General features: G+C 39.5%; 1 protein-coding gene across 3 annotated transcripts; it reads left to right on the top strand.

Moving 5' to 3' along the window:
* LOC127429400 (regulator of G-protein signaling 14-like) lies at positions 1 to 26,538 on the top strand. 3 transcript variants are annotated; one of them, XM_051678422.1, is made up of 15 exons: positions 1 to 146; positions 2,361 to 2,382; positions 9,791 to 9,960; positions 11,121 to 11,213; positions 11,400 to 11,543; positions 15,416 to 15,610; positions 19,877 to 19,994; positions 20,449 to 20,483; positions 20,566 to 20,757; positions 21,451 to 21,527; positions 22,395 to 22,521; positions 23,712 to 23,787; positions 25,173 to 25,225; positions 25,509 to 25,611; positions 25,709 to 26,538. In XM_051678422.1, exons 1-15 carry the CDS (start codon positions 102 to 104, stop codon positions 25,972 to 25,974), a joined length of 1,716 nt encoding a protein of 571 aa, XP_051534382.1. In that variant the 5' UTR covers positions 1 to 101; the 3' UTR covers positions 25,975 to 26,538. The 3 variants fall into 3 exon arrangements, with proteins under 3 accessions (XP_051534382.1, XP_051534383.1, XP_051534381.1); XM_051678423.1 differs by lacking the exon at positions 1 to 146 and adding an exon at positions 1,811 to 1,924 and having other exon boundaries at positions 25,509 to 25,616; positions 25,709 to 25,858; XM_051678421.1 differs by lacking the exon at positions 1 to 146 and adding an exon at positions 1,816 to 1,924.
* Positions 26,539 to 26,570: the final 32 nt, after the last annotated feature.

Here is a 26,570-nt window from a genome sequence, read left to right as displayed (position 1 = left end):
GCAGGAAGTTATAATGTGTTCAAAGCACATCTCAAACGCACATCAGAAACAACTCACTCATGCGCTCATTAATATTCTAAAGTGTATGTGATTCCAAGGATATGTCTCTGAAAGGCAATATTACTGGAATATCCAACGGACTTAAGGTAAGTTCGAAGGGCTTCTGTCTGTGAATGTGTGTGTACAGGCCTGTTTGTGTGTATGAGTATTGTCTCTATCTTGTATTATATGATAGCATTGCCACAGATGTCTACTGAAAATGAAAATAAAAATACTGTCAAAGAGCAACTGCCAAAAATTGACACACTTGATACCAAATAGATGGAAAAAAATTCTCATAAGAAGGAAATTGAAATACTTTCTTGAATCTTATCTGCTGAAGTTATCAGGAGACGAGTAGCCTTGTGCTTCTGACTCATGTCGGGGCGGAAAATGTAAAAAAAAAAAAAAGTCTTGCCATTTCTGCTTAATTATTTCTTGCAGATCATTTAAAATATACACCTTACCACATTTCCCTCTGGAATGAGATGATCTGAGAACAATTAAATCAGTTAATATGCAACCGAAGAAAATAATTATCTATCTATCTATCTATCTATCTATCTATCTATCTATCTATCTATCTAGAGTTGAAGTCAGACGTTTACATACACCTTAGACAAATACATTTAAACTCAGTTTTTCACAATTCCTGACATTTAATCGTAGAAAACATTCCCTGTCTTAGGTCAGTTAGGATCACTACTTTATTTTAAGAATGTGAAATGTCAGAATAATAGTAGAGACAATGATTTATTTCAGCTTTTATATCTTTCATCACATTCCCAGTGGGTCAGAAGTTTACATGCACTTTGTTAGTATTTGGTAGCATTGCCTTTAAATTGTTTAACTTGGGTCAAATATTTTGGGTAGCTTTCCACAAGCTTCTCACAATAAGTTGCTGGAATTTTGGTCCATTCCTCCAGACAGAACTGGTGTAACTGAGATAGGTTGGTAGGCCTCCTTGCTCGCTCATGCTTTTTCAGTTCTGCCCACTAATTTTCTGTCGGATTGAGGACAGGGCTTTGTGATGGCCACTCCAATACCTTGACTTTGTTGTCCTTAAACCATTTTGCCACAACTTTGGAGGTATGCTTGTGGTAATTGTCCATTTGGAAGACCCATTTGCGACCGAGCTTTAACTTCCTGGCTTATGTCTTGGGCTATTGCTTCAATATATCCACATAATTTTCCTTCCTCATGATGCCATCTATTTTGTGATGTGCACCAGTCCCTCCTGCAGCAAATCACCCCCACAACATGATGCTGCCACCCCCATGATTCATGGCTGGGATGGTGTTCTTCAGCGTGCAAGCCTCACCCTTTTTCCTCCAAACATAACAATGGTCATTATGGCCAAACAGTTAAATTTCTGTTTCATCAGACCAGTGGACATTTCCCCAAAAAGTAAGATCTTTGTCCCCATGTGCACTTGCAAACTGTAGTCTGGCTTTTTTATGGTGGTTTTGGAGCAGTGGCTTGTTCCTTGATGAGCAGCCTTTCAGGTTATGTTGATACAGGACTAGTTTTTATAGATACTTGTCTTCCCGTTTCCTCCATCATCTTCACAAGGTCCTTTTCTGTTGTTCTGGGATTGATTTGCACTTTTCGCACCAAACTATGTTCATCACCAGGAGACAGAATGCGTCTCCATCCTAAGCAGTATGATGGCTGTGTGGTCCCATGGTGTTTATACTTGCTTACTATTGTTTGTACAGATGAACATGGTACCTTCAGGCGTTTGGAAATTGCTCCCAAGGATGAACCAGACTTGTGGAGGTCCACAATTCTTTTTCTGAGGTCTTGGCTGATTTCTTTTGATTTTCCCATGATGTCAAGCAAAGAGGCACTGAGTTTGAAGGTAGACCTTAAAATACATCCACAGGTACACCTCCAAATCAGTACACCTCCTATCAGAAGCTAATTGACTAACTGTCTAAAGGCTTGACATAATTTTCTGGAATTTTCCAAGCTGCTTAAAGGAACAGTTAACAGTGTATGTAAACTTCTGACCCACTGGAATTGTGATATAGTCAATTAAAAGTGAAACAATCTGTCTGTATACAATTGTTGGAAAAATTACTCATGTCATGCACAAAGTAGATGTCCTAAACGACTTGCCAAAACTATAGTTTGCTCATTTTAAATCTGTGGAGTGGTTGAAAAAATGAGTTTTAATGACTTCAACCTAAGTGTATGTAAACTTCTGACTTCAACTGTATATATCTGTCTGTCTGTCTCTATATTTTTTAATAAGTATATTTTATGACTAATCCAGCAGATTACAGCTCTGACTGATATCATTTCATTTTCACCCACAGACACTGGCTGTTTCAGATGGCGGTGAGTAATAAATTACTAATGATTTTTGAGAATAGAGAGAGGATGAATGATATGTTCCCTTCCACTGTATATCTTCAAAGAGACTAGGGGAAAAACTGTTTTCATGCTTTATCCAATTGGCTTTTGAACGGCTATTATGCAGTTACACATCTGAGTCTATCACTATCATTGACCTGTTTACATCCTGTTTTGGGCACAGGTGTAACCACATACATTTCCTCACTCTCTTCAAGTGTCATTGTGAGACAGAGAGCAGGAGAGAAAAAAGAAACAGGTAGACAGGCAAACAGACAGGCAGACAGAGGTATAGAAAATCATGTGACTGTCTAGAAATGAATGTATCAGTACAGTAGACAACCATAAGTAGCACCAGCAAATCAAGGCCACTTTGACCTCACTTTACTGCCAATTATCTGTGAAGTGTTGATGCTAATCATTCATAAAATGTGACTTTAACCCATTCTTGGGGATTACCTTTCATTATTACATATCAATGCCACTAAGCAGCTGTTGAGGTTAGCAGGGGGCATTTATTCTTTTATAAGTACTGGGACACAAGTCCCCCATCATGTAAAAAATTGTAGTATATGAATTATAGATATCAACATTTAAATTTTCACAAATGTAAATGATAATTCTTGATATCAGGAATGGAATTACTACTAGTGAAAATGCTAATGTTTAATAACAGTTAATACATTTGCTCTAGTAAATATTCTTGTAAAAACGTTAATCACAGGAACACACATTCTTGATATTAAAAATGGAATTAAAGTTTTGAATTAACATTTTTATTTGTGCAAATGTATTTACTGATATCGTCCTGGTTAATTTCGTAACCTCCGTTCCCTGATGGAGGGAATGAGACATTGTGTCGATGTAGTGGCACTAGGGGTCGCCCTTGGGAGCCCCAAACACTTCTGATCTTTGAGAAAAGGCCAATGGGAATTGACGAGTGGAATTTGCATGCCACTCCCCCGGACATACGGGTATAAAAGGAGCTGGCTCGCAGCCACTCATTCAGGTTTTGTGCTGAGGAGCCGAGACAGGGTCCTGGCCATTTCATCGGGTAGTTCAGAGTTGTGGGAGGAGGGACACAACGTCTCATTCCCTCCATCAGGGAACGGAGGTTACGAAAGTAATCAGGATGTTCCCTATCTGTCACTCACTCGACGTTGTATCGATGAAGTGACACTAGGGGTCCCTATACGAAACGCCACAACTAGCTGAACTGTGTTACGTGGACTGGCGGTGTGAGACGGGCAAACCATTGTGTGCCTCATAGCCAGCACAGCTGGCCGTAACGTAACCTCCCCCAACACTCTTATGAGCGTCGTACAGTTCCCCGCACCTCGGGGACAATTCGACTGCCCAAAATGAGGACAGGCCGCCCCAGCCATGGCCGCTTCTCTTCTTTTTTTCTCCCCAAAAAAGAATGGAAATCTTTCAGCTGGAGGCCATAAATGTCCACGTCGGGGGAGGGGGGGTCCATTTCCAAGGGGAAGACACCGCGGAGACCACATCCTGCCCAAAGGGGAGGCAATTGTGTTGAAATACGTCACATGGTCTTACCGAGTCTTGTCGGCAGTGTCGCATGTGGAGAAGTCCCCGTAGTAGGTCCTACCCTGAGGAGATGGAGCTCTACAAACACAGCGACCGGTGGCAGAAACTATGCCCAAGGAAGATGCGGGTTTACCAACAGGGAAACCGTCTCATGGAAGACACATCGCATGGGGTTACAAACAGGCAACCAGTGCATGTGGAGCACATACCCCAGTACAGGGCCTAATAGCATACGTACTGGGCCGGCATTGAGTTTCACTGTGAACTCGCCTTCCACAGGGCTAAGGAGGAAGGACATCCAGGGTCCATGATCTCGTGAACACAGCTGGGGGGTAACAAGTGCATGTCTCCCCCTCCAGGAGGGGAAAGGCGCTATACGCAAGTGGTACACCTGGCCAGTTGTCCGCCAAATTACCTGTTCGTACCTAACAACACACGGGACAAACCAGCTCAACCTGGAGATTGAGGAACCTCGCAAAGATATTGGGTGTTGCCCAGCCCGCTGTTCTACAGATGTCTGCTAAAGAGGCGCCATTGGTCAGGGCCCAGGAGGCCACCACACTCCTGGTAGAGTGTGCTAGTAGCCCCAAGGGGGCGGCACATCCTGGGCGTGATGTGCCAAGGTGATGGTGTCAATGACCCACTGGGCGATCCTCTGTTTGGAGACAGCGCTCCCTTTCCGCTGTCCTCCAAAGCAGACAAAGAGCTGCTCAGAGTGTCTAAAGCTCTGCGTGCGATCCAGCTAGGTGCGCAAAGCGCGCACCAGACACAGCAATGAAAAGGCTGGGTCTGCCTTCTCCTGGGGCAGCTTCGCTTGCAGTTTCACCACCTGATCCCTAAACGGGGTTGTGGGAACCTTGGGCATATAGCTCGGTCGGGGCCTCAGGACCACGTGAGAGTATTCCGGACCGAACTCCAGGCACGTGTTGCTGACAGACAACTCCCGCAGGTCCCCTACCCTCTTGATGGACGTGAGCTCAGTCAGGAGGGTAGTCTTCAAAAGAAGTGAGTGACTCGCAACGACTTGAGTCACTGCTGACTCCAGAAGAGGCGGCGGCGGGCAAGTTGCGACATGCGACGCAAGCGCACTGTACCCTACCATCGCCGTGTTGTCCGTCTGGACCAACACGTGCTTGCCCTGGATCAACAGACGAAACCTCCGAAGGGTGAGCAATATTGCGAGCAACTCGAGGCAGTTAACATGCCAACGCAGTCGCGGCCCTGTCCCAGAACCCGTGGCTGCATGCCCATTGCACACATTGCCCCAGCCACGCTCTGAGGCGTCTGTCGTAACCACGATGCGCCTGGGGTACTTGCACTAAGGGGACTCCTGCCCGCAGGAATGCAAGGCCCATCCAAGGGCTGAACAGGTAGCAGCAGATCGGCGTGATGCCCACCTCATGACTCGAGTCTCATTCGCATCGACCCGAGAGGCGTCACCACCGTCGAGGATGCCATATGCCCCAGGAGCCTCTGAAAATGCTTCAGTGGGACTGCCGTGCTCGGTTCAGTCAGTTCAGCACTGAGTGCATGCGCTCGTGAGGCGTGCCATCATAGAGACTGAGTCTAACTCTAACCTGAGAAAAGAAATGCTCTGTACTGGGGAGAGCTGCTCTTTCCCCAGTTGACCCGAAGCCCCAACCGGCTGAGGTGCCTGAGCACCAGGTCCCTGTGTGCACACAACAAGTCTCAAGAGTGAGCTAGAGACAGCCAGTCATCGAGACAGTTGAGGATGTGGATGCCCATTTCCCTTAGCGGGGCAAGGGCTGCCTCTGCGACTTCCGTGAAGACGTGAGGCGACAGGAACCGACCCAAGGGGAGGACCTTGTACTGGTGCGCCCAGCCCTCGAAGGCGAACCGAAGAAAGGGCCTGTGCCAAAGAGAAACCGAGATGTTGAAGTACGCGTCCTTCAGATCTACCGCCGTGAACCAATCCTGATGCCGGACTCTCGCTAAAATGCATTTCCACGTCAGCATCTTGAACAGGAGTCTGTGCAAGGCCCGGTTCAGAACTCGCAGGTCCGGGATTGGCCGCAACCCACCGCCTTTCCTTGGTACGATGAAGTAGGGGCTGTAGAACCCCTTCATCTGAGCTGGAGGGACAGCAAGGAAATATACTCTTTTAGACTATCGAAGTGCCCAGGGGCGTTCTCTGCACTCCACCGATGCACAAGGGGGAGAAGCTGCTGTAATGCGCCATAAATCCAACAGTTTTTTTTAGAGGTGAATGGAACGGCAGAGGATTCAGCTTGCTGAACACAACCGCTCGGCTCCGAAGAAAAAATCTGAATGAGTGGTTGCGAGCCAGCTCCTTTTATATCCGTATTTCCAGGGGAGTGGCATGCAAATTCCACTCGCCAATTCCCATTGGCCTTTTCTCAAAGATTTTGAGAATTCAAACGCCCTTGGGAGCCCCCAAAAAAGATTTTGGGGCTCCCAAGGGCGACCCCTAGTGTCACTACATCGACACAACGTCAAGTGAATGATAGATAGGGAACAAGAATTAGCATTATCTAATTAGGATTAACTCCCCTATGAGAATTATAGCAAAAACAACACTAAAGCATACTAAATGATGTGTGACTAAGTGTTTTAATGTACTGTTAGGGTTTTGAAACTCTTTTGGGTGGAAAATATTTCTACCTCAAGTCGTTCAAAAGCTGTGTATGCAAGCATTGACCTCATTCATTGCTGGCAAAGATAGGATTCATTTGGAGGTTTTGTTCGGAAAATATCAATTTTATTCAGCGCTTTGTTTGTTCTCAAAAGAGTGATTCAGTCGTTAATCTGGCATCACTAGTTATTCTAAACAGCCAGTAAATCATTATTGAGATATTGTCCGTGAAAATGTTTCTCGGGTTGGTATATGGTAATCTTCCCATTTAAAGGATTTATTAAAAAAAAATTACTAGGGCACAGTGCGGCGCCCCTGGAGTGTAGTTTTGGAAAAGTAGTATTGGAAATAGTTGTAGATGCCTAATACATTCAAACTTATTTTTTTTGGTGTACCCTGAGGAGACAGATTAACAGTGCAGAAAAATGAATGGTAAAAAAATAAAATGTTTGCTGACAAGCTGACATGAAAGTCGATCTCAAAAATCCCCACTGCCAAAGTAAGAAAAAAACGCTAAGCTGAATCAGTTCATTGATACTTGACAAAAGACAGAGGCACTTGAGATTCACCGACTGACATGTTTGTACACTGGATTTTATATGCACTGTGATATGTGAAGCACCTTTGTAGTGACTTGCATTGAAATGGTAAACATTGCTATAAAGGCCCTTCACTTTTAGAGCCTAAAATAAATACATAGTATATTAGTAAATATACAGTGGCCAAAATGTATTTGGACAGTTTTGGACTCTTAAGCCACACTTAAAATGTACAGTATGAATGTCATTGCATTAGACAACAAAATTCCAAAGAAACTGGCATCTGCTTGTTTAAGACTTAAAGGAATATTCCAGGTTCAATACAAATGACAGTTTTTACAATTGTTTTCACACATTTCTCAATACTGAGAATGCATTTTCAAAACTCTTCACACAATCATCTCTACCAACATTCATACTAGCACAACAGTTAATCTTTCATCCAAAATGCTCTACAACCATCACAACACTTCATGCATATCTCAAAATAAATTCATTTTACCTAAACACTGGCAAACTGTTTCTCCTAATAGAAATACTCTGTCACTCAAAAACACATGACCTAATAAACACAAACAACAGGAATCATTACAAGAAGTTTAATTTAGGCTTACTGTAGGGTATGCTTGTCTTTTTACATATGTAAACCAATATTCTGTTACAAAGCAAGATAGGCACTTCACTGTGTAGAATGTACTCCATTCTACACTAACAGTATGGAATGAATCTCAAATGCTGCAATTTTCTTCAATTTGCTTTACTATATTGTCACGTTTGCATGTGGCACAATAATTCCAAAATAACAAAAAAGCTCAAACTGAAAAAAGTTACATGTAAGTAGTTCTGCAATTTCAATTTACAGTACATCATACTGTCCACTGTAATGTAGGTCTGTTAGGTTCACTTGCAGAATGCATATTTTACCTGTTTGTTGAAATATTCGCACAATTGTTGCCACTGTTAAGCATGGGAGATTTGGCTGCAGTCTAAGGCAAGCTTCTCTCAAAGATAGACCATGGTTTATCACATGATCAATAATAGTAGCCCTTATCTCATCAGAGACTACAGTTCTTGGTCTTGCCCTCATTGGTCTTCGACCACACATTTGCACTCCTCTCCTTCTCCTGCCAACTCCTCTTTCTCTGTTACCTACTTGTTGATCCATGCTTGCAAAAGGAACTGTTCCAAAAACTTATTTTGTAGAGATGGTAATGGCATAGAAGACAAAACACCTGGGTAGGTCTTCAGCTGAAACGGAAAAGTTTTTTTTTTATTATTATTATTATTATTTATTTATTTATATCATGGATATAAGTATAGTATTATTATAGAAATATAGAAAATTCTTTAAAATTTAGATTTGTGTGAGGTTTTGAACTGTAGTTTAACAGTATTGAAAACAGAACGCAAACAAGTGCAAAAAAGCTTCTTTTGTATAAAGTTTGCTGGTTGTTGTGAGTGAGTGACAAAAGATTTCATGATTTTTTAAAGATGTGGTCACTGAATGGATTTTGTGTTAAAGCAATGAAAACTGATCCACAGTTTAGTCCACATAGACTGATGTTTTGCAGATTGTATCGAGTTTTGAAAATGTGTTCTCAGTATTGAGAAATGTGTGAAAATTATTGTAAAAAATTGTAAGCTTAACCGACAGCTTTGTAGCATAATATTGATTCCCACAAAAATATATTTTGACTTGCCCCTCCTTTTCTTAAAAAATAAAAATAAAAAAAGCAAAAATCTGGGTTCCAGTGAGGCACTTACAATGGAAGTGAATGGGGCCAATTTGTAAATATTAAAATACTCATAAGTATTTCATAAGTGTATCCACAATACATAATATGCGTGTTAACATGATTTTAGTGTGATAAAATCACTTATTAAACTTTTCTGTGTAGAGTTATAGCCAATTTTACAACTCCGTTGCCATGATGATCTAATGTTAACACTTAAACCCTAAAATGACTGTAAAAATGACAATTTTATAGCTGAAATATTACGTTTTAACAGAAGAATTAATGTAAGTGCTTTTGTAAAATGATAAGCTTCACATTTCTACCTTTAAACCCTCCAAAAATTGGCCACATTCACTTCCATTGTTAGTGCCTCACTGTAACATTGACGTTTGCTTTTTTTTTTTTAAAGAAAAGGATTGACGAGTCCAAATAATTTTTTGTGGTAATCAACTTTATGCCACAAAATGCTGTCGATTCAGTTCAACTTGTATTGAACCCGTAAAATTCCTTTAAGAACAAACCTAACATTTTAAAGCCATTTTTGCAATGACTTTTGAGCAGCTGGTCCCCAGGTGATTTAGTGGTTGTATGAAGTCATTTCCCCTCTGGTTCACACAGGTGTCCTAGCAGAGTAACTACATGTGTAGTTCATCATATTAACTATATACATGTTCAACTAAGATTGACAACTAGAAAGCATCCAAATACTTTTATCTTAATTATGAACAATATATCTATTGTTTTATAGTTTTAAACCTAACAAAAAAAATGCCATTTAGTTTTTGTAGTTGGCTTGGGATATTGTGTTATATAGTACAAAAACATGCCTACATTTCTAAGTGTGGCTGCAGTGTCCACTGTATAGCTAAACAAAACAAATAAAAATGGATTTTACTGCATCAAAATGTTTCGAGTTCACCTGTCAGTGCCATTCAACATCGTCTCATGGGTGTTAGAACTGAATATGCTGGAGATCGATGAGCGTACAGCTACACAGTACTCCAGCAGTAACTCCAGCCTGCCCACTGTACCTGGCGAGGGGGCGAGAGGGGTGGGTCAGGTGGCCAGCTGGGCCGTCAGCTTTGAGAGACTGCTGGAAGACCCCACAGGCGTGCGCTATTTCACAGTGAGTAAACAAGCACCATTCATACCCACAGTCACATTGAGAGTATGCATCGAAAATTAATGGATAACTGGGGAAGGTATTGATTTACTTTGTTGATTGCAGTGTAGGTCTATCTCACTAATGGTTCTTCAAATACTATATAGAGTTTACTGGGTGGAATATTTGCTGTAATGAATTATATATTACTTCACATTGCTTTACAATGGTATTATCACATTAACCTTCATGTTCTGCTGAGACTGACTTTTGACTTTTTATGTTTGGGGTCCCAATGATGTATGTAGGTATAAAAATATTGCAAGTCCTTTCAAAATTAACATCGTTTCTGGGGTCTCTGAGACCCCAAACATAAGTAATGTAATATATTTTATTGAGGACAATTGAAGTCTATTACAGTGTCAAGTTTATTTTTCTATTTAACTCATTCTCATAAGATTAGTAAAAGTCAAGAAGTATCAAACAGATACAAAGTTCAGACTTCAAAGAACATAAGTTAAAAATAAACCATTGCTTGGTTATATTCCAGCAGATTCCAGACAGGCTAGCTGTCTTTCTGTGCTTTTATATGAAAAAAGCAGAAGCGGTTTCCTAAAAATAAGCCAGTTTTTACGCACACGTCATATCCTTCTGCACTTACTGACTTCTTAATAAACAGAGTGCTTAGGAGAGCTGTTAACATATTGCTTGGCTCTCACCTGCAGCTCTTTTAGAACAATGTTTCATGTTTGTTTACCAACCACGCAACACAAGTAATTCAATGCCAATTCATTGTGAAATGAGTAAAACCAGAAAAAAAGTGGGGAGGAGAAAAACAACCCACGGTATGAGTCACTGTAATTATAGGGAAATGAAGAGGTGTGGAGCTTGTTTTATCAGGGGGGCTGAAATGGTGGAACAGTTTGCAGGGAAAAAGAAAACTGGCATTTGACTATTTAGGTGAGAATGCTCTGAGACTGATAAAACTGTGAATTCCTGATTTGGTGGCCAATGGAGATGCCAGCCAGAACACCCAAAAGAAATTGTCTTTATTTGATTTTAATAATGATGCAGCTGTGTATGTCCATGGACTCTAGTAAATTCAGGCTTGGCACATATTCTGGTATCAGTGCAGATGGTGCAGATGAGAATCTGAAATGTGAACTGATCTGTATTCAACACAGGCGTTTCTGAAATCTGAGGTCAGTGCTGAGAACATCTTATTCTGGCTAGCATGTGAAAAGTTTCGCAAGATACCTGCCAATCAAACTGAGCAGGTAAGTCACCACAAATAATGATGGTCCCATTCTACTTTAACATTATAGTTCCTTATCTTTCTTTATTTCTGCAGAAAAAATTAATTATACACATATTTGTGACTTGCATTTGTACCAACATGTACCGGTACATACAAGTGACAATTATCATGTGTTGGTATAAAATTGTGCCTTTTCTTACCATAGTTGAAGAGAGAGGCTCTCTCAATTTACAACAGCTTCCTGTCCAGCAGCGCGACGAGTCCCATCAATATAGATGACAGGGTACGAGTGGAGGAGAAAGACATACAAAACCCCCATTCTGACATCTTTCAAAAGGCCCAACAACAGGTATGTGACATAATACCCTAACATAGAGTTTCCAAATAGTGGGTTCACATATCCCTATAGATTGTGATAGAAATGACAATGGCAATTAAATAATAACAAAAAGATTTTTCAAATAAAATGAAAACTATACTCTGATTTAAAAAAGATTTTAGTGTTTTAAGCTTCTGCCAGACTTAAAGGGATAGTTCACCCAAAAAGGATCATTTACTCACCCTCATGCCATCCCAGGTGTGTGTGAATTTCTTTCTTCTGTAGAACACAGGGATTTTTAGAAGAATCTCTCAAATCTGTTTGTCCATACAATGCAAGTGAATGGTGACCAGAACTTTGAAGCTCCAAACATTTGATATAAAAAGTCACATCCTTGCACATACATGCATCAACATATTTCAAAATACAACAAAATGGTTTTATTTACTGTATATGTTCATGACCATATATAAGGGTTCTGTACGGAAAGGCATATAGCATATTAGCGTAAGGGTTGGGGTAGGGCTAGGGTTAACAGTGTACTTACAGAGTAGCTACAGATGTAATTTAATGCAGGTACTTTAAATGCAAGTACAATGCAACAACACTTATTTACATAAAAAGTACATTGTATCAAATGTTTAAAGCATGATTTTTTTCATGGAAAGGTAAGCAAAAAAATTGTCCTACACCCTGAGAGATATTAATGAAATAAGTATCGTAAGATATCTCACCTGTCTCTGTGACAGCTCTAGACTCTGTAAACAGCAAACAAAAATGTGTCCGCGGACAATAATGCTCTCGACCTGTCAATCATTTTGCACGTTCTCATAATGTTGTAGTTGCAGCGAATTATTGAGACTTGCTGCCATTTTTAAGGCATGTTGTTCATAACAGTTGTCAGTTGAGGGCGCTATTTTGCTGTTGTTGTTTTTTAACAACCGTTTCTGCACGATGTCTGTCTCAAAGCTCGTTTGGTATCTCTGGAGTGCGGGTTTTGGAAAGAGGGGGCGTGGCTAATCCAAAGGCTCAGTCTCTTGTAAGTAGAACGGCTGAAATCGCTTACAGCACCTTTAAGTACATCGTAGTTAAAGACACCATATAAGTGGGTTCCATTATTTCAAAAATAATACCTACGATACAGCAACAAACATATTTCATGTATCTTTTATCTGTTTATATTTTATTTATTTTTTATAGGTCACCTTATTTTTGGATCATTGGTCATCTACTCTGTAAACACTGCTGCAGGTGTCATGATGGCATTGAGATGGCTTACATGATGGCTCATTCACAGACTATTTAATGTTTTAAGATTAAGTTCGTTTTGATTTGGATGTGACCAAAAGTGGTGATATCGGAGTCAGTTAGTTGTTTACACTATAATCAGACCATCCACTTTCTTTAGCTCATCCCAATCATAGCGATCTGCAGAGACCTGCTGCAAGCATGAGAGGTGGGCAAAATGGGCATTATCGTATTGATAGAATGATAGCCTAATGAGTGAATCAGAACTTAGTGGAGCCAATGCCTCCTCTCCTGTGATGTTTTGCCTATATTTTGAGGTTACCCCCTTGCATTCACGCCATGCTTTTAGGAGTTTAATGAGAGACACTGGCTCCCTCAGAAACTTTTTCCGCTGATGTGAAAAGGGTCTGTCTGTGTCCTGCAAGACTACTACAAGACATACACGGCACGCCCCTTACGACAAGTTACGGCCCCTGTAAATAACAGGTGAAATGCTAAAGTTTTGCAACAGCTGAATGCCACATTCATACACTGTATTTGCTGTGTTTGAGTATCCCTACCCCTAATCTTTACCCTAACCCAGTGGTTCTAAATTTTTTTGGGTCACGCCCCCCTTTGAAACAAGAAAAACGTTCACGTCTGACGCAGGACCTTTTCTAGGTTTAGGCGAACTAGGCGGTCACCTAGGGTGCCACCAACAGCTGGGACCCCCCCCCCTCCAAATAATCTAATCAAAAATAATTTTGTTTTTACTGAAAAAACTACTTTTAAAAGAATAAATTACATTTTCTTTCATCTTCATTTGACAAAAAAGGTTTTATTTACAAATACAATGAAAACTGAATGAAAAGTTACACTTCACTCCAGGGAGCGCTTGGCCACTCAGAAAACAGAATCCATCATTCATCCGCATTTTACTACCAGAAAGTTTTATATCTCATTGGAGACAATTTTACTCAAGAATAGTTATTTTTTTAATAAAAACTGGTAATCGCAAGGATTCATACCTATGAATGGAAATAAGCTTCAGCATTCTCTATAAAATAATTTTTTTAATCCTCATCCAGTAATAATAAATGACTGTGATTGTCGCATCCTAGCCAGCGCTGAAAAAAGTAACAAGTATCACGTGACAGCGCCGTCTACGCGCTGTTTCGGTAGCGGTCAGGACCTCTGGATAATAATTTGCACCTGATTAATGATACTGATAAACTTGAATAAAAACAGACCTTTCCGCCGTCATTTACTCACCCTCGTCGTTCAAAATCAGTTGATTACTTTTTCATCCGTGAAACACAAGATTATGGAAGAGAGGATTGTGAAAGTACACATAAAAACGCCATTAAAGTTGTCCATAACACTCGTGCCTTAGATTTAAATTCTTCTGAAACCAAATGATAGTGTTGTGTGAGAAACGGTCCGAAATTTAAATGTTAATTCACCTCGTCACTCATTTGAAACTGGCACGAATGCAAGAATGACCTTGTTTACATGAACGCACCTGACATCAACGCTTTGGGCTGTTGAGAGCTGCGCGCGCAGAACGCACTGCGGTACCAGGTGAAAGTTTATACAAGGCAGGAGAAAAGGCAGAGGAAAAGAAATTGCGCACATCAGTTCTTATGTGTATTTTCACTATTTTTGTTGAATGTGTGAAAGTGAACGAGATTTGAGGGCAGGTCAGTCTTCCGTGCACCACTCGCCTACGGGGCAAGCCCCACACTTTGAGAACCACTGCCCTAACCACAGATATTAAGACAATGAAAAGTTTATAGCTAAAATGCTAACCGGTTAGCTTGTGAGCAAACTGGAGAAAACAGAACAGAGAAATGTTTAATGTCACCATTTATATCTTCGGTTTAATAATATGATATGTGACATATAATTTAAAAGTTATTCTGTGGTTGTTCCTTGTCATGCCGGATGCAGACAGATACATTGGTGCTGTTGGACAGTGTTGCTTTGGATATATGACTGTTATATACACTATCTGAGCTCACATTTCATAATAATGTATTTGTTTTATTTATGTATAGTCAAATTTTTACCGAAACCTTTTTAAAGGAGGCACTACCTCCCTTGCCTCCTCTAAGAAAACGACACTGCTGCATCTCAAAAGCAAGCAAGTTACTCTCTTTCTACACTGCTAGTGATGTGGTGTGAAAAACCAGACCACTCCTATTACCATTAACAAATTGGTCTTCACTGCAAGCGAGCAATATCGTGAGCACCATTTTAAGTGTGCTGTACAATCAATGTCAAATGCTTTCATCCTTGACAACGCGACAACAAATCAGTAGAGACTGAGATTTTGCATCACTCTGGCAAGCAAAATAAGATCAAAAGCCAAGGAAAAATTATATGAAAGCAGATGCTGTCGTAGTTGCGCTATTTAGTGAAGCTTAAGGACAAAGAAATGTATATTACTGGGTATATCTTTTCATTCTACGCTCAAAAGTGACAAAGAAGCTTTTGTAATGTTGTATGCATTGAGGCAAACCACTTTAGTTTGAGAGAGACAGCAATCACGACTCAATTATCCAGTGCTACTAAAGGCAATTAAATCAAGAGCCCACACTCTTTTGACTCCCTCTTGAGAAGTGTCCTAACATATCTTCTCATTTCCCTTCCACCCTCCCTCTCTCCCCCTACAGATCTTCAAGCTGATGAAGTTTGACAGCTATACTCGCTTTGTGCGCTCTCAGCTCTATCAGAGCTGCATGCTGGCTAATGTGGAGGGCAGGCCTCTGCCCGGGCTGGACTCTCGTGGCAAACCCCTCACTTCAACAAAATACACCAGCAGTACTTCACCCAGACAGCAAGCCAAGACCGACAACAGAAATAAGGAGGTATGGAACCCATGAAGGTGCTAAGTCAAGGTTGCACTCATGCCCTGCAGATGGATAGGGTAGACTGCTGAAAAACAAAACTTAAACCAGGTTAAGATGGTTTTCTGGTCTTAGCTGGTTTACAGTAAGATGAACAAGCTGGTCTTCTGCTGGTTTAGCCAACTGTCCAGTTGGACTCTCAAAAGTACACAGAAGTGCCAAAATTTTTGGCACTTACAACCAGCAAACCGACCAGCCTAACCCGCAAACCAGCTCAGGCTGGTTTAACCATTAAATGGATACCTCGGATCTTTAGAGACACGGGACCTCATTTCACCCCCTGTGCCTCATCCATTTTTTGGTGTTGTGCCCACACCTCTTTAGTATTCCTCAATCTATCTCTTATAAATAGTGTGACACAAAAAAAAAAAAATTTGCAAAAAATAAATAAAATAAAAATAATAATGGTTTAAGTACCAAAAATGTATAGGGACCCAAGGTATATAAGAGTATAGTTTTTTGTTTTTGCGCTTCCATAAATTATATTGTTTTATAATTATTACATATATATAAGTTTACTATCACAGGATATCTATTTCTTTGTGTATTACAAGAGAAATTGATACTATATTCATACATATAAATACTATATCATGTTGACTTTCTGTGCAACAATGAACTATCAACAATGGTGAAATATCAGTATTTTATATGAATATACACATACATAATATACAGTTGTGCTCAAAAGTTTGCATACCCTGGCAGAAAGTGTGAAATTTTGGCATTGATTTTGAAAATATGACTGATCATGCAAAAAAAAAAACAGTCTTTTTATTTAAGGATAGTGATCATATGAAGCCATTTATTATCACATAGTTGTTTGGCTCCTTTTTAAATCATAATGATAACATAAATCACCCAAATGGCCCTGATCAAAAGTTTATATACCCTTGAATGTTTGACCTTGTTACAGACCACACACAGGTTTACATGGCAATTAAAAGGTTAATTTCACACACCTGTGGCTTTTTAAATTGCAGTTAGTGTCTGTGTTTAAATAGTCAATGAGTTTGATAGCTCTCATGTGGATGTACTGAGCAGGCTAGATACTGAGCCATGGGGAACAGAAAAGAACTGTCAAAAGACCTGCATAACAAGGTAATGGAACTTTATAAAGATGGAAAAGGATATAAAAAGATATCCAAAGCCTTGAAAATGCCAGTCAGTACTGTTCAATCACTTAAGAAGTGGAAAATTTGGGGATCTCTTGATACCAAACCAAGGTCAGGTAGACCAAGAAAGATTTCAGCCACAACTGCCAGAAGAATTGTTCGGGATGCACAAGGAGCACAATACTTGTTGACCCTCTCCAAACATAGTGCTTATGGTTGTGACCATAAAGCTCTATTTTGGTCTCGTCACTCCAAATTACAGTGTGCCAGAAGCTCGGCGGTGTGTCAAGGTGTTCTCGGGCATATTGTAACCTGGCTTTTTTGTGGCATTGGCTTCTTTCTGGCAACTCGACCATACAGCTCATTTTTGTTCAAGTATCGTCGTATTGTGCTCCTTGAAACAACCACACCGTCTTTTTCCAGAGCAGCCTGTATTTCTCCTGAGGTTACCTATGGGTTTTTATCCCGAACAATTCTTCTGGCAGTTGTGGCTGAAATCTTTCTTGGTCTACCTGACCTTGGCTTGGTATCAAGAGATCCCCGAATTTTCCACTTCTTAATAAGTGATTGAACAGTACTGACTGGCATTTTCAAGGCTTTGGATATCTTTTTATATCCTTTTCCATCTTTAAAGTTTCATTAACTTGTTACACAGGTCTTTTGACAGTTCTTTTCTGCTCCCTATGGCTCAGTATCTAGCCTGCTCAGTGCATCCATGTGAGAGCTAACAAACTCATTGACTATTTATACATGGGCACTAACTGCAATTTAAAAAGCCACAGGTGTGGGAAATTAACCTTTAATTGCCATTTAAACCTGTGTGTGTCACCTTGTGTGTCTGAAACAAGGCCAAACATTCAAGGGTATGTAAACTTTTGATCAGGGCCATTTGGGTGATTTCTGTTATCATTATGATTTAAAAAGGAACCAAACAACTATGTGATAATAAATGGCTGCATATGATCACTATCCTTAAATAAAAGACAGTTTTTTGCATGATCAGTCCTATTTTCAAAATCAATGCCAAAATTTCACACTTTCTGCCAGGGTATGTTATTTCTTACTCAAGGTGGCACTGATGTTTCAGTGATTGATTTGATTTACATTTGACATTGCTATTTGACGAAGAAACAACATCGAAGTAAACTTATAGCAAGTGTAACACATGAAAAGTATATGACTGTTGTCATTTGGGTTTATTACTGAAATAATGTAAGTTGTGCATATATTTAGACTCCATGAGTGCCTGAGAAAATACACATAAGTTACACATACATTACACATGTGTAGATTATTTGTTATGTGTAGCTCAATATGTGTTTAACAGCCAGCATCTCATGAAATTTCAGTGTGAAATTAATGAATCCTGTTCTTCATTTGCCCTAATTTGTTGCCCTAATTTGTTGCAAATATATCAAAATATATTTTATTTTATTGTTTTCTAATTGTCTTCAAAATATTGTTACAGTTTACACTATCTGGATATTTTGTACATCCATTTTTGATAGATATATGTGCCGGGTCTCTAAAGACCCGAATATTTAAGATTGTTTGGGTTAAGATACATTGTTCAGCAGGGCAAGGCCTGGGGATTAGTTCAATCTCTCATTAATTAATGTTTAAAAAGTAGGGCTGTCAATCGATTAACAAGGCTTCCGATTTGGCAACCCCCCCCCCCCCCCCAGCTGGTGGTGGCGCTCTAGGTGACCGCCTAGTTCGCCCATGCCTAGAAACGGCCATGCGTCAGACGGACACTTTTGGAGCATTTCACTTTGGATGCGTCACATCATAAACAGCGTTTTTAGGATGCTGTATCAAATATAACGTGGTTTGAAACTTAGAAAAACACATCTCGAGATACCTGCATTCGGAGTTGCGCTCCCTCCAGCTGTGTTTGAACACAAGAATTCTTCTGTAATGGGAGCCAGCTGGTAGGTAGCTGTGCAGTATGTAAACCTCACTCCCCTGGCCTCAAGAGGTGCACTAGCGACTGACACTAGAGACTGTAGCCTTTAGCCTCCTCGTAATCATGCCCACTTCGCATGCTGGACACGGCAGTTCTAGTCCTGTTCGGAGCGAGTCGAGTAGCACCAGTTACAGTGGTGCCATGACCCGGATGGGAGTGAGGTTTAGGGGGGTGAGTGTGACGGTGGCCAGTTGGTAGGTAGCTGTGCAGTATGTAAACCTCACTCCCCTGGCCTCAAGAGGCGCAATAGTGACTGACGCTAGAGGCTGTAGCCTTAAGCCTCCTCGTAAGCGTGCCCACTTCCCATGCCGGAGACGCCGGTTCGAGTCCCATTCGGAGCGGGTCGATTAGGACTGGTTACACTTCCATATCTTCAGCTGTCTGCTGTGGTTTGTCATCTGTACAGCTACATGTTGCCTGTAGAGCTGGAGTTGCGCCTACTGCCCCCTGCTGACTGAGACTCGTAAAAACACGAAGGAGGTACTACAACGTAGGATTGCTCTAAATGATAGGAAAATTCAGGGGGATGATTAATTGTGTTAATTTTTTGAACACGTTTTTTATACAGTTAATCACAATGAATTAATGCATTAAATCAACAGCCCTGGTAAAAACATAAAATAATGGCAACTTAAAGGTGCTGTTAGCGATTTTAGCCGTTTTGGAACTTTTACGAGACTGAGCCGTTAAATTAGACATCACCCTCCAAAGATAGCATCGAGACAGAGTGCATCTTCTTATGGTTGTATAACACACCAGTAACAAAATAGTGCCCTCAACTGACAACTTTTATGAATATGACAAGAAACCTGAATGTTCAACTACTACACTATGAGAACGTGCAAAATGATTGACAGGCAGAAAGCAAATCAAAATCTTCTAATTGGCTTATCAAAGAATGTGTCCGTGGCCCGCACACATTTTTTATGTGGTTTAAACAGTCTAAAGCTGTCACAGAGTCTGGTGAGATATCTCAGGACACTTATTTCTGTGATATTTTTCAGGGAGAAGAAACATTTTCTGCATACCATTCCATAATAAAATCGCTTACAGCTCTTTTAATTTATGGACTCTATTTCATTGTTCCAATTTCTAGCACAGAATAATTTCATAATAGGAGATTAAAATTAATTTGTTCTTTTCCAGAGGTTAAAGGTCAAGTCAGGAACAGCAGAGTCTGATGATGGGGTAGAGAGGAGAAAGGTCAGTCTGCAAGGCTTGACTGGAAAGGACAAGCGGAAAGAGAAGAGAAGCTCCTGGGGAGGTGATTTTATAATGTCAGAACACAAATGACAGTTTTTACATCAAATTAAATCACTTTTATTGTCACACAACCATATACACAAGTGCAATGGTGTGTGAAATTCTTGGGTGCAGTTCCGAGCAACATAGCAGTCGTGACAGTGATGAGACATATACCAATCTACAACAAACATCAGATTAACACAACACAATTTAAAGTCTAATAGTACACATAATTACACACAACAATATACAAATAATAACATACACTGTACAGTATACAATATACACAATATAGATACACATTATTCAATAAAAAAAAAGTATATATAGTATATATAGAATGTACAGTAGGTTGTAAATGGGACGAACTGAACTATTAAGACTAAATAAATGTAGACATTTTCTACATTAGCCTCAGACTCTGATTTAGATCATGTATTAAATTATCTGTTCTCTGTTGTTCGCACACCCAGAATCCCCAAACGCGTGTGGATTGAAGAGTTTAGAGGTAATTTGCCACTAAGTCTGCCAATACAAGTGTGATACTGTACCTGCCATTCCAGTATGTTAATAAATATCTGTTGTTGCAGGTTGAGAAATTAGTAGCACACTCTGCAGAAGGAAGGGCTGATAAGTACTGCTGTGTCTTCCTGCCTGATGGCACGGCCTCTCTGACCCCGGCCCGACCTGGCCTCACTGTCCGCAGCATGCTCACCGGCTTGTGTGAGAAAAGAGGCCTTCCTTTGAAAGACATCATCATCTATCTGCAAGGCAAAGACAAGGTAAGACCAATTAGACAATAAGTTCTTGACATAGAGTTTCTGATTTACCCATATGCTATATGCCAAAACCTAGTGAGCTTCCAATGGAGGCATTTTAAGGCATCATAGGTACACTTTGATGCTAAGACTGTTCCAAAAGTTAGGCAACTTAAATATGCTGCCTCCTAATCCTTTTAGCCAAATTCTAAGGCAGCATTACATGTTTCCTTTACAGAGAAGGAAATCCAAGCATTGCGACAAGCTCAGTTAAAAAAATCAAAATGGCGGACAGAGCAGGTAGATAGATATATCATTAAATAAACATTTATTTCATTCAGTACTGAAAAGCATGAATAAATATTGTTCATTTTAATGAAAAATTGACAATTTTACACAATATTGTGATTGCTGTGTATTTTTATCCTTATTAGAATATTGTATCTTTAGCTTAGCAACATGCTAGCATCAAACACTTTTGGAATCAATTGCGAATTCATTCTCCCGTGCACTTCGCTTTAGGAACATTATTTGTGTTCCAAATCAGTCACTTACTGTCACACAGTTGAGGGTGACAGTTAAGATGGTACCTTAGGCAGCTGCCTATGTAGACAATAGGCTGCGAAGTAGCCCATTAGGTTTTGGAACAGAACTACTGTCTCTTCATCCTTTTTTTACATTTTTATTACTTTTTATCCATATCATGTCATGGTATAGAAACCCCTGTCTTTGGACCAGGACAGCTCTTTGCTGAAGGACCAGCAGGTGTTTTTAGAACTGAGGGTTACTTTTGCGTGAGTACTGTGCAAACAGAAATACTATTTTTGTCAGCAAACCTTCCTTGGTTCTGTTTAAAGTGTAAACAGTCTGTTTTATCTGTTGTCATCAGATAAAAACAGCTGTTGTCCGTTACTCACCCTAATGTTGCTACAATCCCGAAAGACTTTCTTTCTCCCATGGAACACAAAAGGTGAATTTTGAAGAATATTTTGGCCACTCTTAATTAGGACAGTTTTAAAACACCATAAAGTATCATAAAAGTGGTTGATGCAACTTGTGCACTATTTTGTGCATTATGTTCCAAGACATCTGAAGTAATACAATAGCTTTGTGTGAGGAAAACACAAAGCTCAAGTGAGCTCTTAACTACTGCCTTGATAAACTCGAGAACAGATCAATTTGATTAGAAAACGTATAAAACAGATCTTCCAGTTTTGTGAACTGAATCAAGCAATTCAAAAGAACAATTCATTTATGAAGTAGGCTTTGCTACCTCTCTCAAGAAAATCTTAGAGCTTAGGAGAGCTAGTGTGGATGTCAAGATTTTCTTTAAAAGACAACAAATGTTGGGTCTGTTCCTCACACAAAGCTATCATATGGCTTCAGAAGACTTGGAATGGAATGCACAAGTTGTTTGAACTACTTTTATGATACTTCTTTTTTTTTTTTTTTTGTCACTTTACAGCTCAAGTCCAAATTCACTTTCATTAAATGCAAAGAGTGGCCATGATATTCTTTTTCAAAAAATTATCTTTTGTGTTCCATGGAAAAAAGAAAGTCATAAGGGTTTAACATGACATGAGGGAGAATAAATGATGATATCATTTAAATTTTTAGGTAAACTATATCTTCAATGTGTGTGAGTTGTGTGTCTTGTTCAGTGTGAAGGTAGCATTTGCAGGTAAGACAGTGGCTGTTGTGGTGAAGTCCAATAAGACCCTGCAGGACGCACTTGCCACAATGCTTCAAAAATACCGCCTCAGGTCACAGGACGCCACTGTCACTATGGTGAGTGATGCTCTAGAGCGACCAGAACAAATGCTTCATTTTGTTCTTTGTTAAACAGTTTGACATTTTTTGATGGACCACAGTTGTATACAAGCAGAGATTTTTTTTTCTTTCTGGTTATTAAATTGCTGCTGAAAATCTAGGACACTGCCAGTTTTCAACATCTTAGTGTCTTTCAAAGCCCCTAGAAAACTCAATTTGGTTGATATGCAAAAGATAACTCTTCTTGTGATAGGGTATAGAGCGCAACAGTGACCACCCACTTTTCCAGCAGACTGGGATCTGGGAGTATATTTCTCATTCATTTTCTTCATAAGCATTTCAAAAAATTCTTCAATGAAGACTTTTTAGCCTTGAACCAAACCAAAGCAATAAAGAATGTGTACTTTATGTGTTTTGTGAAGGAATTAACTACTCATCTCATAAAGCATTACACCTGAAATAGCCTAATCAACAACGGTATAATATAAGTAATTGAATATAACTATAAAATACCATATATTCGAAGTTTATTACACTATATACAAAAGTTGCTTGATATTGTAGCGAGACTCGATTACGTCTTTTTCAGTGCTTTATGGGAGTAGACGGTCATGGTTGAGTTGTTTTGTCATAATTCCTGTTTCCATGTTAAAGGTGCTTTAAGCGATTTTAGCCGTTCTGTAATTTCCACAAACTGAGCCATTGGATTAGCCAAGCACCCTCTTTCTAAAACCCAGCACTCCAAAAATACCAAATGAGTTGAGACCCACATGAGCAGAAGCAGTTGTCAAAAGCAACAGCAGCAAAATAGCGCCCTCAACTGACAACTGTTATGAACAACATGGCAAAAAAATTGAAGTAAGCCTCAATAATTTGCTGAAACTACAATAATATGAGAATGTGCAATATGATTGACAGGTAGAAAGTGTCAGAGACAATTTATCTATGTAGAAAATAAAAAGGAACCATACTGCTGCGCTCTGTTTAGAATTACTATAGTAATACTGCGCACTAAATGCTAGTAAGAGAACCGGTCATTTAATATAATCCTGATTACTTCTTATTTATAGTTCTTGGAAGGCAAAAGTGTATTGATATTCCTTAAATATTATATTTTTCTTCTTCTTCTTGAAGGTGCCTAAATCCAACACTTCTGTTACGTGATCATATTCTCACACCACTTTAATCATTGTGTTCTTTATTCTCAGAGTGGAAGTGGACAGATCGTAAATATGAACACAGCTGTCACCTCTCTGGCCAATAAGACACTAATTCTTGATAGAGGTATGGATATTAGGTCATGCTTTGCATCTTATGGGTTGCACCTCAGCAATACTAAGCATCCAGATTTACCAGAGAACTAATACTTGCCATAACTACATGTCCCTGAATGAACAAAGATCTAAGGCATTGCCTAGAGCCACTGAATTGACTGAATGGGAACATTAGTATCCATTCATCTAGGGTTAGATGTACACACAGTAAAGATGTACTATAACAAACTAATACTTCTATGAGCAAAAGTTAATTATAAATCTGAAATTATTTTGGGAGGGATTCTCATAAAAACTTAACCACTAAATCAATAAACAGGTTGAGTTTCAAAGATGTATAAAAAAACAATATAACAGACAATTGATTTTCTTAATGCGAGTATATTATAGAGCTATATAAACCAAAAGTGCAATATCAGAATCACAAACTCAGAATAACATATCCCATAAACCAATCATACAAACTGAACCCCAAATGTATACAAAACAAAATTAAAAATGCAAAGAAAATATAGTTCTGATCAGAGTCTGGAGAGTTGCATACTTTGAAAGTGATGAAAACTTCTCTGAATTAGTCCGTAGATGAATGATGAAAATTTGTATTCGATGTTGATGCAATCAGTTCTTTAACATCATTAACGGTCTGAACCAAAATCCTCTTATCCACACGATAACTCCAGAAACAAACAGTAAATAGTCCCCTCTTCGTGAGTAATATCCATTTTAGATGTCACAAAGTTAAGAGACATAAAGCAGGCAAAGTCGTTTCTTTCAGTCTTTAAAATATGCTAGGCAATAGCAAATGCATCATTAGGTACAAAAAAAGGTAGAAACAGGAAAGCCTTTTTAATAGAGCGTGAAGCAGTATGTTTCTCAATCAAAATATCAGTCACGTTGGTTTGTATCCACGTGCATCCATACTTTTCTCTTTCCAACAACCTCACTTCCTCTACTACATCCCTGTATTTAAACCTAACCCACAGCAACATTAGATTTTTTGCAACATTATAACAACAGAGGTAACGCTTAACTGTTACAGTACTTTAAAATATATTGTGTTGTGCTTTTGGCAATTTTCTTTGAGCTTTTGCTTGAATGGATCAGAAATTATCTAAGTGATTTGCGAGAGCCTCAAGAGTTCTGGCCACTGTGGAAAACATGTCAGAATACATTTGTGATGTTGTGGGGCCCTTCACTGTTTCCATGTGCAGCATTAAACCTTTCACACTGGACAGCGTTCTGAGCCACTGTAACTGAATGCATAGCTAGTTTGGTTTTTAAATTTGATAAATATGCAGTAGGTAGGTGAAATGTATATATCATATTTCTACATTGGAAAATGATTGTTCCTTCTTGCTTTCTGGAATCAGTCTTCTTAATTAATCTATCTCACAGGTGTTGATCAGGCCAGCAGCTCAAAGGGCACCTTCTCACCTTCTTCATTACAAGTGAGTATGGCTTTACTGCTTTAGGACGATAGAACTTAATTGCTCTGTTCCAAAATCTAGTGATCTGCCTACCTAGACAGCATTTTAGGACATCATAAGTGTGCTTCCTACACAAAAACTTTTCCAAAAGGTACCTTCTTTTGGCAAATTCTAAGGCAGCATCACATTTACCCTTTGCAGAGAAGGCAATTCCAGAATTACATGATCAAATGAAAAATTAGTTGCTGAAAATGTAGAATGTTCCAAATCATTCACTTATGAAGTTCTATGTATCCATCACCAGGATCGAAGAGGTGCTGTGGATGCAAACATGTTCCCTCCAGGAATTTCCAGATCAACTGCCAGACAGAGGAACCCTGGATTGAGGAGAACATATGACATGGAGGGTGAAGTATAAAATTGCTAATACTTGCTAGTCTGTTTCTTATATTCCAACACATCTGTTTACTTAAAAGTGTATTTCTGCACTGGTGGAATGTTTAGGTTTGGTGGAGTTGTTAAACCGAGCTCAGTGTTGCAGTGCTGATGATCAGAGAGGTCTCCTGAAGAAAGAACATCTGATGATACCTCAGTTTCTCCAGTTAGGGGATGAAGTGGAGGAAACAGAGACAAGCAGATCACTGGAGTCCTGCTCCAGCATGGGGTCTTTCGAAGCGAGTGCTCCTGCTGCTTCAATACAAGCAGACCCATTAGAGGAGAGACTGTCTGAAAGTGGGAGCTCTAATCCAGCTCGAGAAACTGTGGTGTGAGCTATAGCTGAATGGTCGTGTTGCATCACTTGCTTCAGTGATAAGTCACACAACATAATACAGGATGTTTGAGTAATGTGAACATGTGATGGTATTTAAAGTCAACATGAAACCAAAATTGACCCAATTCACTTACTTAATACACAGTCCTGGTCTTATTGTGCATAATTCATTGGTACATGTTATTCAAAAGAGAAAAAAGTTTGTCTTCATATTCTTTTATCAAAATGTAAGAACTGGCTTCGCCCCTAAAACAGCATTTTGGTATAAAACCACTTTTCATGATCCAATCAATTCCGAATGGATAAAATGAAGTCCCCCCATTCTCTTTGAATATCCGATGTTCTCGGAAGTACATTATATTTTGGAAGTAAAATGGGTTGCGAATGCCATTTCATTTAGACTTTAATTATGGACACTTGTCGTTGGGACTTTTTTGATAACAGGAAATGCTATGAAATATTGTTTACAGTAGATGTGATTCTGCACAATGTTAATGCCCAGCTGCTTGTATTTATTTCAAATTGATTGACCTAACAACAATACAGTTTGTTTTCATGAAGACATGGCTTGCATTGTATACTTGCTTTAAAGGT

Source organism: Myxocyprinus asiaticus, chromosome 38 (assembly GCF_019703515.2).
Source record: "Myxocyprinus asiaticus isolate MX2 ecotype Aquarium Trade chromosome 38, UBuf_Myxa_2, whole genome shotgun sequence".
Taxonomy (NCBI): Eukaryota; Metazoa; Chordata; class Actinopteri; order Cypriniformes; family Catostomidae; genus Myxocyprinus; species Myxocyprinus asiaticus.
The sequence above is the reverse complement of the archived record's forward strand: the minus strand, read 5'-3'. Positions and strand labels throughout refer to the sequence as shown.